Source organism: Rhagoletis zephyria, unplaced genomic scaffold (genome assembly GCF_001687245.7).
Source record: "Rhagoletis zephyria isolate East Lansing unplaced genomic scaffold, Rhagoletis_zephyria_1.1 Rzeph_scaffold_07090, whole genome shotgun sequence".
NCBI classification, from domain to species: domain Eukaryota; kingdom Metazoa; phylum Arthropoda; class Insecta; order Diptera; family Tephritidae; genus Rhagoletis; species Rhagoletis zephyria.
This window is the reverse complement of record NW_016164173.1, coordinates 18,796-32,961: the sequence shown is the minus strand read 5'-3', so window position 1 is coordinate 32,961 and position 14,166 is coordinate 18,796. Positions and strand designations below refer to the sequence as shown.

At 33.5% G+C, this 14,166-nt stretch overlaps 1 protein-coding gene across 1 annotated transcript; it reads left to right on the top strand.

Annotated features, from left to right (window-relative positions):
* The first annotated feature begins 6,915 nt into the window (after window positions 1-6,915).
* LOC108373858 (glutamine synthetase 2 cytoplasmic) lies at window positions 6,916-9,497 on the top strand. Its single transcript, XM_017629800.1, has 4 exons — window positions 6,916-7,260; window positions 7,343-7,534; window positions 7,609-7,712; window positions 7,781-9,497. The coding sequence occupies exons 1-4, from the start codon at window positions 7,045-7,047 to the stop codon at window positions 8,067-8,069; spliced, it is 801 nt and encodes a 266-aa protein (XP_017485289.1). The 5' UTR covers window positions 6,916-7,044; the 3' UTR covers window positions 8,070-9,497.
* The last annotated feature ends 4,669 nt before the right edge of the window (window positions 9,498-14,166 follow it).

Below are 14,166 nucleotides of genomic sequence, written 5' to 3'. Positions count from 1 at the left end.
TCAAGCAAGCATATGCATTTTAATCGAATTAAATAAGTGAAATAGAATGTAAAGAAATAAGAATGTATGTATGTATATAATTAAATTGAAAAAAATAAATAAATAATGCCACAAAAGCGACTAGCGAAACACAGTCAGAATTAATACGATTTCAGAATCTAAAATCGACAGAAATTACCCAACTTTTTCAATATTTCGTAGCGGATGCTAATAAGCGTTTTGTTTTTTTTTGCCGGTCCATCCAAATGTTTTATATTATTATTCATAACGTGTCTGTTGACTGTACAAATAAAATATAAAATATTTCGGCTGCTGAAAAATTATGTAATCCCAAATAAGTAGATCCATAAAAAAGTAATAATTTTAATTTTAATTATTATTTTTCGGGTTTTTGATTGAGTTTGATAGCATTAATATATAGAACCCTATCAGCAATAAAAGGCTGTAAAAATAATTTGCATTTACCGGTTTGAACTCGTTCCTAACATTATAATTCAAACTCACAACAATATTTATGTATGTTCGTGCACATTTTTAACAGAGAACGTGTTCACTTCAAATCTGATGTACATACATATGGCACGTTTAATAATAATAATAATAATAATAATAATAATATAACGTTCAAAACTAGCAAATACCCGGCATGCTGCACTGCGCCTTAAAAGTATTTTAGTATTGTTTAATATCCGTATTGTAATATTTAATTTATTTTATCAATTTAATTGAATACAATTTTTCAAACTTCAATTGCCAACTTTCCACAAGAATATCTTCGGCTGTAAGCCTTGTTAAACCTCTTTCTTCTGACAGCCATATTGCTTTATTACCTTTTCTTTTCAATTTACTTGAACTGCAATTTTCAAACAGGTGGTAACTCTCTAATTGTTTTCTTTCTATATCTTAAGTTGGATCTCTAGAAATACATCATCAGTGAATACCGCAGAAAGGCGGAACAAAGCGAAGCTGGTGGTGTTCACACCGAACGAAGCGAAGCGGAGCTTTTCTCATGGACTCGGCTGCAAAGATATCAAAAAGCTTACCGTCAATGAAAAGCGGCAAAAATATTTGCTAAATTTTATTCAAAAGATTTGTGGTAAAATTCGTTTCTATTTGAATATTTTAACAACTTTTTTGCAACAGCGTCATGAAGCTGAAAAATTAAATAGAAAATTCAAAATCCAAAACTGCTTGGCTTTCAGCTCCAAAACGCTTCTGAAAAGGCTTGCTGCACTTTCATATAGCTACAGCAATTTGAAAGCTTCAATCAGCTCGGAACGGCTTCGCTCGGTTCGGCTCCACTTTCTGTGTGAACGTACCCTTACTCAAATAGGAGTTGTTACTCATACGCCCTGGCATAAAAGTTACTTCATACAGTTTGATATGGTAATAAAATATTGAAATCTAATCTCATATCTAAACTATCGCAGTATATACATACATATATACGTTATGGAATGATATACAAATAAATGAATGATTCCTACTAAATACTAATAATATATAGCCCTGAAGTATGAAAATAATCGTTGAATATTGATATTAGAATATGCAGCTACTTAAATGTATATCTGTGTTCGTATGGAAAAGTAGCTTATGTCGAAAGGCTGGCTTTAGTATAAATCGGCATTCGCAGCATACGATTGCGAATTACTCACTGGCGGTGAGCCGTTGAGAACTTTTGGCAAATAGACGTGCAAGAAATAGCTCCGATACTAGCAAGTCAAGATTCTTATTAAGTCTCATCAAAAAATCCTTTGTCGTTTAAAGAATAAAGGGAATGCCGCATTATACTAAAGCCAGCCTTTCGACATAAGCTACTTTTCCATACGAACACAGATATATACCCAGAAACTTTCAATGAAAAATAATTCTAGAAGTTTCAGCACAAAATTCTATGATTCGCATACCCAACACACTTACACAACAACATCCAATAAAATCACTCGCTATCATTTTATAAACAATAAAATTGTTTAGTCGCTGTCGCGTTCAGTTTCGCCAATAAAATTGTTAAGTGCATTTATCAGTGGGTGTTATAAGGTGACTGATAAATTGGTAAAATTAGAAAATTAGAAAATTGCAAAAATGCAATCATAAACAATTTATGCAGTCACAAGTCATTTTATTTATCCGAGGGATGAAGCATTTGACACAATAGCGGGACTGTTGGCAGCAGCGGTAAAACAATAGCAATAAAATTCACGACAACAACAAATGCTAATTGTATTGCACACTGAAACGGTGCTGAATTCATTAGTGTGCAGGCGAGATATTTAAAAAAATAGCCAAACGTGCTTTATTTATTTAACGGTTCTATTCTGTATCACTGACAAATTCTTGTCACAGTTTTTATTACGGAAAAATATATGGAAATGTTTAAATTGGTCAGTAAAAAAAAATTGTTACCGATACAGAATTGGGCTATAAATTTGAATTTTTTACAAACCAGTGGTAAAAATTTTTGAGGTACGATCGACTAATGGTTGGAATCGACCATTTTTAGCTTTGAATGTAATCTGTTCAGAACTTATCTGTTATTATATAGATGACAAAGTTCTGTCAAAGAAAAAAATCTAGAGCTCACAATTTCACAATTTTCGCTATTTTTGTCATGTTTAATTTTTGAATATCTCAGAAACTATTATAAGTTCTGGTCACGTTTTAAAGGTGTTATTTAGGGCTATAAAGAAAAAAATTAAAAAAAAAAATCCAAATATTAAAACTTAACAAAATTTTGAAATTCAAACAAATCGTAAGCAAAAATTTTAGGCTAAATTTTTATATCTTGCTGAGTTTAAAGGATCATCGAATTTTCAAGAAGGCGTTTTTGTATTTTTTTTTTGTTGTAAAGATATGAACTTTAAGTTTTGATTTTTTTTTTGCAAACTCTAAAATAAGTTATGTAAAACAATTTTAATTTAATTTAAATTTAGTGTTTGCAAAATTTTTTTCAAAGTATTGTTTTGTATAAAAAACATGGACCTAAACTGTGTATAAATTTTTGCTTTCACCATTTTTTAAATTTAAAATACAGTAATTTTTTATTAATAAGTATTTTTTTTTAATAAATATTTTTATAAAGCCCCAATTCACTTTTAAAACGAGATCACAAACATATTTGTAACTATAATAGTTTCTGTGAAACTTTGAGCTCTGAGTAAAACAAATTCTATGATAGCACTTTGTTGTTGCGGAATTATCATATGCGCTATTTTTTCGAAATTGAGTTTTTGAACCAAAATTGTTCTACAAACACATCACCTGATAAAATATTTTAATGGAAAACCCCAAAGTTATGCCAAAAAATTACTGTAAAAGCGACTTTCGAATAGATTGCAAGAAAAGAAAGAACCACAGACTCCCGAGATTGTCTTATCGTTGACTTAGGCAGGTTTGATATGTGTCAACTCAAATGTATGTGCCATGCAAACGTATTTTGTACGTAGTAAAAAAAACAAATAAATAAAAAAATATATATATAAATAGTTTAAAAGTGGGTAAAACACTTCCTGTAAAATTTGGTTACCGGCACATGCGATAATTTCGCACAAATCAAAAATGGTCTATTTGCCATGGATTGACCCTTATTTATTTATGTAAAAATAGAGCTGTTTACACTACACTTATAGAGGGTAAAAATAAAAAATAGGAAGACATCTACAAAAGAAAATTCATCTCAAACAAATGAAATCCGATAATGTATGTATGTATGTATTCTATGCGGCGCATATATCAAAGGGGTGTTAAACAATTGTCGCCTCGGTCAGCAGTTGCAAGTACATTCGTAATCAAATATACATACATACATACAGACACACAGATTTGTGTACAAAAAACAACACAGATGCCACAATCGACTAAACAAATACATATTGCTAAAAAAAAACACAATCAGCTACTTTTTAGCAGCGGGTGCATGCATCTACATATTACGTATGTATACTATACATATCGCACACCGTCTTCAAAAGAGTCACAACTCAAAATAATACGTTTGTCAGAAACTGCGAAAAACCTATTTCTTAGCACATGATAATCACATGGGCAAGGGCGACTTTACCTTAGGTTTTTTTTTTTTAACAAATTATAACAAAAATTTGCTCCAGCTTTTGCTGAAAGGTAAATAAAAGCTCTGCGTTTATTTTTAGCGTATAATCTAAAAAATGCCAAATTTTGAGTTGTGACTCTTTTGAAAACGGTGTGCGATATGTATGTATATATGCTGTATTTGAAGCAAAACAAATTAGCTTAATTATCGGATGAGATGCAAAAAAATGCAGGTAAATGAGAATTCCGCAAAAACCAAAATGCATACGGGTATATGACGATTTAATTGCGCTCAAATGTAAATAGTACTCATAAAATGCAATCAACAAGTCAACAAATAGCAACACATGCAATTAAGCCGCATACGTAAATATGCACAATGTATAGTAGTACATATTTACTTATGCACATTAATGCAACAAACATATTCACAAGCATTGTTTTTGGTGTTAGGCTGATGCCAGGCTATTGTGGGGGTGGCAGCAAATTCTGAAATACTACATACATACTAAAATTCATGCATGTAATTGCTTGTTTAAGGAGAATTTTGCTAACAAACAAATGCCCACATATTACATACATATGTAGTTATATCCATTATAGTTCCGCTATAAATATTGGCAACCTCAATGACCTTCAGTTTAATCTTTGTGTCAAATATGTACATAAATCTGGGACACATTTTATTTACTGCAAAGCATCCTTGTTGACAATTTCTGCCGGTTTTTTGTATTGTTTGTTTTTTTTTGGGGGCTAGCTTAACACAATATGTCATTTTCACATAAAGGAAAGAAATCAAGAAAAATGTATGCAAGCACAAAAGTATTTATAGTGAACTCTCTCCAGAAGAGAGTGTTCCTCTCACTTCCGCTTAGTACCAGGCTCTACATTATTTTACGTCATAAGGGGCAAGGAGTAAATAGATGGTCCTAAGGACTAACATACATGTCAGACCATGAGGACAAATTCGATGAGAAAAAGCATACATACATATATATATGTAGATCATCGTCCATTTATTTAGCAGCACAACCATTTGTCGGTTTGGATCGAGACCAAAACACTGGTACTGGTATTTACATTGTAAGCGTAGGCACCCTTGCTTTCTTTGTCCGCCCACCGTCCGTTCACCGGGGCGTCATCATCCATAGGCACGATATACTCAATCCAGCGCAATCGTTGTATTTTTATGCGCATAACTATGTCAAAGTCGTGCCGAAGCTCGTACATCTTCGAATATGTAGCTCTCTCGAAAGCCTTCCCAGGATGGGATATTCGACATCGTCCACGTTTCTCCACCATATACTTAGCCCAATACGGTCAGAAATTTGTAGAGCTGGATTATTGTTCGTCAAGAGAGGGCTATGCTTTTCAATTGCGAACATAGCCCAGGCTGATTTTTTTGGTGGTATTATCATCCACTACTTAAAAGTTATAACAGCTAACAAGGTTGTGTGTCCCAATACACGAATACAGGCATTTTGCCTTGTTTTCCCCGTCACCAAACCGGCCACCATCGCCTTCCTCTCTAAAAGGAAAAATGCTACGTTGACGGCGCTGATATTCAAGCCGACGATATCAAAACCATCTCGAGCTTTTACTATATACATATAAATACATACATATATGCGATTCAGATAGGCAGCGCTAAACTCCCTTTTGGCCTCGAACGGTTCAGAGAGCTCTCTCCCAATTTGGACAGAACTTAACTAGTTGAACATAGTAACTCCACATACATGGTCGCATTTATCTTGCGGGGATCTGTAGATCTATAAAACAACCAGCAGTAATCCGAAAGCATATATGTACATATAATATTATACGAATAAAGGGTTCTGTGCAAATAACAGCTTAGTCGATTCTTCAAGGAAATGGAAAGGTGGCACGCCAATTAAACTAGGCCCTTTTAACCTACAAGCTGTGTAGCCCTAAATTTAGTGCGCTTGTAATTATACTGAAACTGAGCAACAATACCGCCGGTGAGCATTCCCAAAAATCTTAGCTGCTACCGGATAACGACGTCACCGGATTAGCGTGTGGCGTATAGCTCTTTCTTTACTCACATGCCCTCTAGGGATTAGGAAGGCTGGAGTTCGAAGGATGGACCGGTGAGTTTCTACGCTTCTACATTGACGGAAGAATCAGTAGAACGGTCTTTTGCAGGCAACTCTCCAGCAGCCTCGAAATTAGCCTTCCTGATCGCTGTATTTTCCGAATTGAGGTAGCTGCTTTTAAGAAAGAAGTCGATTCGGTTCCCTCAAGCTGCACTCAAAGCACGAATGGGAATACCTGAACTCTCTTTCAGTTGCATATAAATATTTCATAATCAGACTTAAATAGGTACCAGGTCATAGTGACATTGCAGGAAACGGTGTTACGGATGGGATGGCCGGGAGAGGCGAGTTGGTCTAACCCCCAAAAAAAGGGAGTAGAAGTATCTTTGATTAAATGTGGACTACTCTTGGACAGATGGAACTCGTGTTAGCGGGGAGACTAAATACTACACCGAATCCACACTTTTACAGCTGCTTAAAGTAAGATAAGGTGGAATCATCACAACACTTTCTCTTAAGCTACCCAGCTGCAGTCTAATCATACTTGAATCGCACTTTTGAAGTGATAGCCTTCATTTAACTTCGAAGGATCCAAGTGGGGACTGCCATCGACCAAAAGTCAATAAATAAATAAATAAAATCTACAAACTTATGCTGCCTTCGAGCGGCGATTGGTTTATTTGAGAAGCTCTCCATGAAAGAAATTTAGTTATCCGCATTACTCGTTAATATTTTAATTCAAATAAATCATTTTTGGCTATGCTTTTCTGAAGTGCGTAATTTATTAATCGTGCACCCTTTTCTTGCTGTTTCAGAACTACCGATTTGGAATTACGATGGCAGTTCCTGTTACCAAGCTGAGGGTTCCAATTCGGACACCTATCTATATCCGGTGGCCATTTACAAGGATCCTTTCCGACGCGGTAACAGTATTTTGGTAATGTGTGACACCTATCGCTTCGATGGCGAACCCACAGCTTCCAATCATCGCAAGACTTGTCTGGAAGTCGTGAATAAATGCAAGAATGAAGAGCCATGGTTTGGTATTGAGCAAGAATATACATTCCTCGATTTCGATGGACATCCATTGGGTTGGCCCAAGAATGGCTTCCCAGGACCACAAGGACCCTACTATTGCGGCGTGGGCGCTAATAAGGTATGTGCAATTAAACTAAATACGAACTGGGTTTAAAAATAAAAAGGGGAACCTTACAAAAAACACTCGCACATATTAACAGGTCTATGCACGTGATGTTGTCGACGCACACTATCGCGCCTGTTTGTATGCGGGCATCAAAGTGTCTGGAACAAATGCTGAAGTAATGCCGGCACAATGGGAATATCAGGTGGGTCCCTGTTTGGGCATTTCAGTCGGTGATGATTTGTGGATGTCGCGCTTCCTTTTGCATCGTATTTCTGAGGAGTTTGGTGTAAGTAAAATGAGACTACATATAATATAGAACTGAAAGCAATAACAATAACCTTTTTGTGGTTTGTCCTATAGATTGTTGCCACTTTGGACCCCAAACCCATGCCTGGTGATTGGAATGGCGCAGGCGCACATACCAATGTTTCTACAAAACGCATGCGCGAGGATGGCGGTATTAAGTAAGTTTTGAACAGAAAAAGAATTACAAAGCGGGAGATTATAAGTTTTTATACTTTGTCATCCGCAGAGATATTCTTGCTGCAGTTGAAAAACTCTCCAAGCACCATGAACGTCACATTCGCGCCTACGATCCGAAACAGGGTCAGGATAATGCGCGTCGTCTGACAGGTCAACATGAGACCAGCTCAATCAATGATTTCAGTGCCGGCGTTGCCAATCGTGGCTGCTCCATTCGCATACCGCGTGGTGTGAATGATGACGGCAAGGGTTATTTCGAGGATCGTCGTCCCAGCTCCAATTGTGATCCCTACTCGGTGGTAGAGGCTATTCTACGTACAATTTGCCTGGATGAATAGATGGCGCGCGATCAACCAGCATTTTTTTTTTTGGAGACAATTGGCTAAACGTTTCTTGACGCAGGCCCGTAGTGAGTCAGAGTACATACCAGCAAAGTGAAACGAAACCAAAGGCAGCGAATGAACTTGACAATAAAATATTCATTAAGTTTTAAGCAACAATAAGAAAACTTTATACTTGGTAAATTAGAGAAAAATGCGTCGTCAGTTTTAAAAGTAAAAGCGCAGTTACACACGGACGTAAAAACAGAGAACGTGTCAGCTGACGCGGTCTATCTTATGGGATCTGCGTGTTAACAAGACGTTGCTTCTCTCTCTCTGTATCAAGAGCAAACTTGATTTCTACGCACTTCTATGCTACGCTGCGTATACGCTACGTGGGTAACCGCGCTCTAAATATTTTTTTTTTTTTGGTTTATATAAGAAAAGCTAAGAAAGCAAATCCTGCGATTTTTGGCGTTGGCGACCAATTATTTCTTGTTATTTTTTTTAGTATTTGTTGCATAATTTTATTTAAATTTTCCATTTGTTGTAAGAGAATTTATTAATTGCTTTCAGGCAAGTCATTTGTTATGCTCATATTCAAACATACTTACATGTCTGTGTAATATAACTAAAATTATACAAGTGCACTTGTGTAGCTTCATACGTTAGAATACAGTGGAATATAGTATGTAAAAGTAAATGAAGCTATACAACTTTATGATTTTCCCTTTATGACAAAAGTATTGTTATCTGCAACACAGTTATGCACAAGTTCAAACATGTACAATATTTACCGATTTCAAGTACATATGATTATATGCATAATTGTTATTGTTATATAGTCACTCCATAAATCGCTATTTAATTTAAAAAATTATTATATACATATCGGTGTTCGTATGGAATAGTAACTTGTGTCGAAAGGCTGGTTTTTTATATAATGCGTAATAAACGCGCAGAAATAGTTCCGATACCAGCAAGTCCTTGTCGTTTAAAGAATAAAGGGAATGCCGCATTATACTAAAGCCAACTTCTCGACATAGGGTACTATTCCATATGAACACAGAATATACTTGTATTTGTTGTTATTGAGGCAGGAAACAAGACAAATGCTACAAACGCAATAAAAGACAAATGTTTAAGGTAAAAAGCTTTAGATAATTAATAACAAAAACCACGAAGAGAAGTGAATTGAATAGCTAAAAAATATTATAGTAGACAATTAAGAGCCTATGTGTATATAATCACATAAATATATACATACATATGTATATACATGCATATATGTATATGAATGAATACGTAAAACAAAGCAACGAGATTTCATCTAATCAATTGTAGCATAATCTATATTACAAAAGCTATATATGTATGTACGTATAACGAATACTAAACAGTATAATATTATTGATAAATAAAAACTATTTAGATGTACTAATATGCACAATTGTTATTGTTTTATTGTAAGCTATATATGCATACAGTGACTTAAAGAAGTGACCACGTGTTGATTTTTTTTTTAATTTTTAACATTTTCGAGTTGATTTTTTGTTGTTATTTTTATATAAAAAATATTGTCCAATATACATATATAACAAATCCATATAAATCATACTTTAAACAAAATTAAGCGAAATTCAACAAATTTTCGCAAAAAAATTTTATATTTGGGTATGCAGTTTTATAGCCCATACAATTTTACGGCTCTATTCCGTATCAGTGTCACAGTTTTTATTACGGAACAAGTAATTTTTAAGCAAAAAACACAACCGACTTCAATTATCATATAAAAATTTAGGAGTACCGTTAATTTTTTGATGTTCCACCCATCGGATCTAAACGAAATTAGTATAGGACCACCTGTGAGACACTACCTTTCCGAAAATATGCAATAACATACATAATAATAATAGATTGGCGCTTACTCATGTGTTAGTGTTTTTTCTTAGGTCGCCCCTCTGCAGGCAATGGCAAACCTCCAAGGATATTTCTGCCATGAAAAACAGCTTCTCGTAGAAACGAAGAAAACTGGTAAAATATGGGTCAACAAAAATTTGAAAATATTCTTTACTTTCCAGCAAACAGCTTACATAAAAAGTACATCGGAATTAAAAAAAAAAACATACATTTGTATGAATTGTGTATTATCCAACGCTGAAATATATTAATTTTCTTGTAAAAGTAGTTGGCTTCTCATAAAAAGGTTCAGGAGCCGAATGGAGAAAAATGTTTGTATAAAAACAAATGAAGAATCTTAGAAATGTCTGTCTTATCATTTCCATGATAAAGGTAAAAGGAAACAATAAATAAAATATGTATTTCATTATGAAAAATGTATTAAGTGGTGTCTATTTTATCATTTAGAATCCTTTTACAAGCATGTTTCTATGATTTAATTCAAGAAAATTCGGAATTGCTCAAATTGTAGTAAAATAGGTGAATTCTAACCTAAAAGCGCTTACTTCCTGCCAAATTCACGTGGAAATGCTTGCGGCCACGTTCCACATCCGGCGCTTAAAAGTATGCAATGAATTTTAGCTTCCGGCAGGGAAAAATTTCTGCAGGAGCCACCTGCTCTACGGTTATGGGCGCCTGGTGGAAATTGGGAATTTTAGCAACCGGACCGGCGGTCGTCGAGTACACTGAGAAAAATTTTTGTGGTAAAATTAAAATTTTTTGCGGGAGCCGCTGCTCTACCATTATGGGCGCCTGGTGGAAATTAGAAATTTTAGCGATCGGGTCGGTGGTCGTGGAGTACACTGAGAAAAATGTTAATGGAAAATTTAATTTTAAAATTTTAAAATTTGCTCTGCGATTATGGGCGTCTAGTGGAAGTCGGAAATTTTAGCAACCGGACATGGGGTTGTCGAGTACACTGAGAAAATTTTAGTTGAAAATTTAAAAGTTTTTGCCGGAGCCGCTTGCTCTACGATTAGGGACGCCTGGTGGAAACCGGAACGGCGGTCCTCGGGCACACTGAGAAAAGTTTTAGTACAAAATTTAAAAAAAAAATTTGAGGCAGCTACCCGCTTTGCGATTGCGCCACTGCGTACACTGAGACAAATTTTAGTATAAAATTTCAAAATTTTTGCGGGTGCCACCTGCTTCCCTATTATGTGCGCCTGGTGGTAATTGGTCGTAGATACACTGAGAAAAATTTTTGCGGAAACTAAACAATTTTGAAATTGCGGCAAGATGGACATCAAATGAAAGGATTTAAAAAGGGGTTTTAGTTAATTCTACATCTTGAATTATGAAAAAAAGTGTTTGATATTTTTTACTTAACCATGACTCCATTTTCGGGATGTTATAGTTATTTATTGCAACAGCCAATACAAAGAACGACAAAAGTTTGGACACCGAACAGCCACCATGACGTGGTAAGAAACAAATTATTTCCGTACGCCTGATTGCAAAGCGGAAATTTGTTTACTTAAATAAAAACACGTGTTTGTAATTTTGATTGAAAGGATTTTTATTCCCAATTTTTTAATTTGTCAATAATTTTTATATATGTAATTATTCAAAGTACAATTCAGTTAACGCGCATGCATACATACGTATTTGTTGAATATTTTTCTAATTTTCTGCAATAACACAATTTGACCTTTGGCTTGTGTGCCTTAATTTGAATAATTTCGTATGCAATTTTGTTGTTGCCATTACACAAATGATATTCTTTTTTATTTCTTGTTTGTTTAATATGTACTACATACATATTTACATACATTACTACATACATGGATGTAATATGTGCGCAAGTATGCCAGTTGCTTTTATGGATAATATAATATCGTTTAAAATCGTTGGCTTAAAAACATTTTACAATAAGGAAAAATGTCTTAGCGGTTGTTTTTTTTTTCTTGTATTAATCCACTTCAATTTTGGTTATTTTAGTTTATAAGTTATTTCGCATTACACTTCATTTTATTTATGTATTGGTATTTCTTTCTAAGATATCTAGTTATGTATTTCTTAAATACGGCAAATGCTTACAACTGTGTAAATGTAGTGGGTTTCCATTTAAGAACTGTGGGATAATTTATTGTTACGGAATATGTAGTCACAAGAGAGTTAATTTGGCATTTTCATTGATTGAATTTGTAGATGACTAAACAATTATCGTGAGTTTTGGACGACTAAAAAAAAATTAAGGTGTGTTTTAAAAAAAAAATTCAAATACGAAACAAATATTAAACGTTGAAATACTATACAAAATTTACAAAAAATTATAATTTAGTTTTTGAAATTTTAAATTACTAATAAAAATGATATACAGTGGTGGGCAAACGAGCAGAGATGCGACATTTTAAAAAGTTTTGGCTATTTTTCTTTTGTTTATTTAATTTTTTTTTATAAAGCTATAGCTCACTATCTAACAAAAAACATGTAGTCAAAATTTCACAATTTCTGCAAGATTTATAAAAATTCAAGGAATTTTAGTAAATTTACCTGGAAATTTCAAAATGTTTATTCAGTAAGTTTAAAAGATTTTAGCGATGATACCGTGTTGTAGCTCTTAAGCAGCTAGGATTTACCGTTTGTTTTTGGCAATGCCTGCTGCTGGCCGTGTTCTGCATTTTCCTTCATAAAAAATTTTTCAAACATACTTTGTGTGCATATTAAAATTTAATGGGCTACAAAACTGCATACCAAACTTTTTTTCTAAGAATCCCGATTATAAAATTTGAAATCTCGATGACATTTTGTAGAATTTTCCTAGTTTTTTTAACAAAGTTTTAAATTCGGACTTAAAGAATTTTTGTTAGATACCGAGCTATACTTTCGTAAATAAACAATAAGCCAAATAAACAAAATAAGCAAAAGAAAAGTATACAAAACTTCTTAAAAAGTCGCGTCTCCTTTTATTTGGCCACCACTGTAATTGCATTTTGAAATAATACCGAATTCGAGTTTTTTACTTTCTTAAAACTGCTACGAGGAATGTCTTACATTTTTGCATGAATGGAAAATCACCAGTCATAAGTTTATCGAAGTTCCTCTCCTTAAAAACAAAGTTAAATAGTTACCTTTTTACTGGTAAGCTTAAAGATATGTTGCAGCGATTTTTTCTTTAATTTCGTGTGACAGTTTTTAATAAGTGTGTAAGTACAATACTTAACAACATAAGGTAACAAGATTGTTTGCTTTTTACAAGTCGACACTTGTTTAAGGAATACAAATAAATTGCAAATATACATACATACGTATGTAAAATCATTAAACATTTAAAGAGAAATTTTAAAAATACAAATATACGGACGTCTTTTGCGTAAAATATGGGCATTTTATAAATAAAAATTAAAAGGCTATTGTAGCTAAATAAACATTTTTTTATATGTATGTGTGGTAAATATACAATATTGAAAATAATATTATATATTATACACTTAACTCAACTTAAAACTTCTTATAGACAAAATTTATCTATAAAGTCATAATTTGTGCATCAACTTTCGCTTATCGTAAATATGCGTTAGTTTTGTATACTGTCTTACTAGGCCTAAGAAATTATAGTACTGTTTTTGCGCTAAAATAATTTCCAGTTATCGATGCCAAAAACTTATTTTATACTTTCGTTAAAATAATAACGCAATACAGAATTTGGCAGTTATTTTTTTCATATTAGAGTAACTAATTTAAAAATAAAATTATTATTGAAAACTTTGCATATACCTATGTATGTATGTATGTATGTATATCAAACTAAAAATTCGTTTTGTCGTGGACATATATTGCACTTTAAACTAAATTAAGTATACACGGTCAAAATATATTCATAATAATAGCAGTAAAATTTTACAACTAAAGTTGGAACTGTAACTGCAATGCACTGTTGCAGTTAATCTGTGTGGTCAATATGAAATTGTTTTTTTTTTGCTTTCGCATGTACATGCATTGCTGTTTTCGGTATTTGTTTTTGTTTTTTAGTTTCATGGACGAAAAATAAATACGCTTATGATCCTCTCCTTTTCGAAATTGTAAATGCCACATCCGTTCATTAAAAGTAGCAACTTTGTTAGCAGTTCACTTTTGATTTTCAGAATGCTGAGAGCCAGTCAATACGTAATGTTTTGTTTGATATTATGAGGACAGTTTAATAAGTCATTGA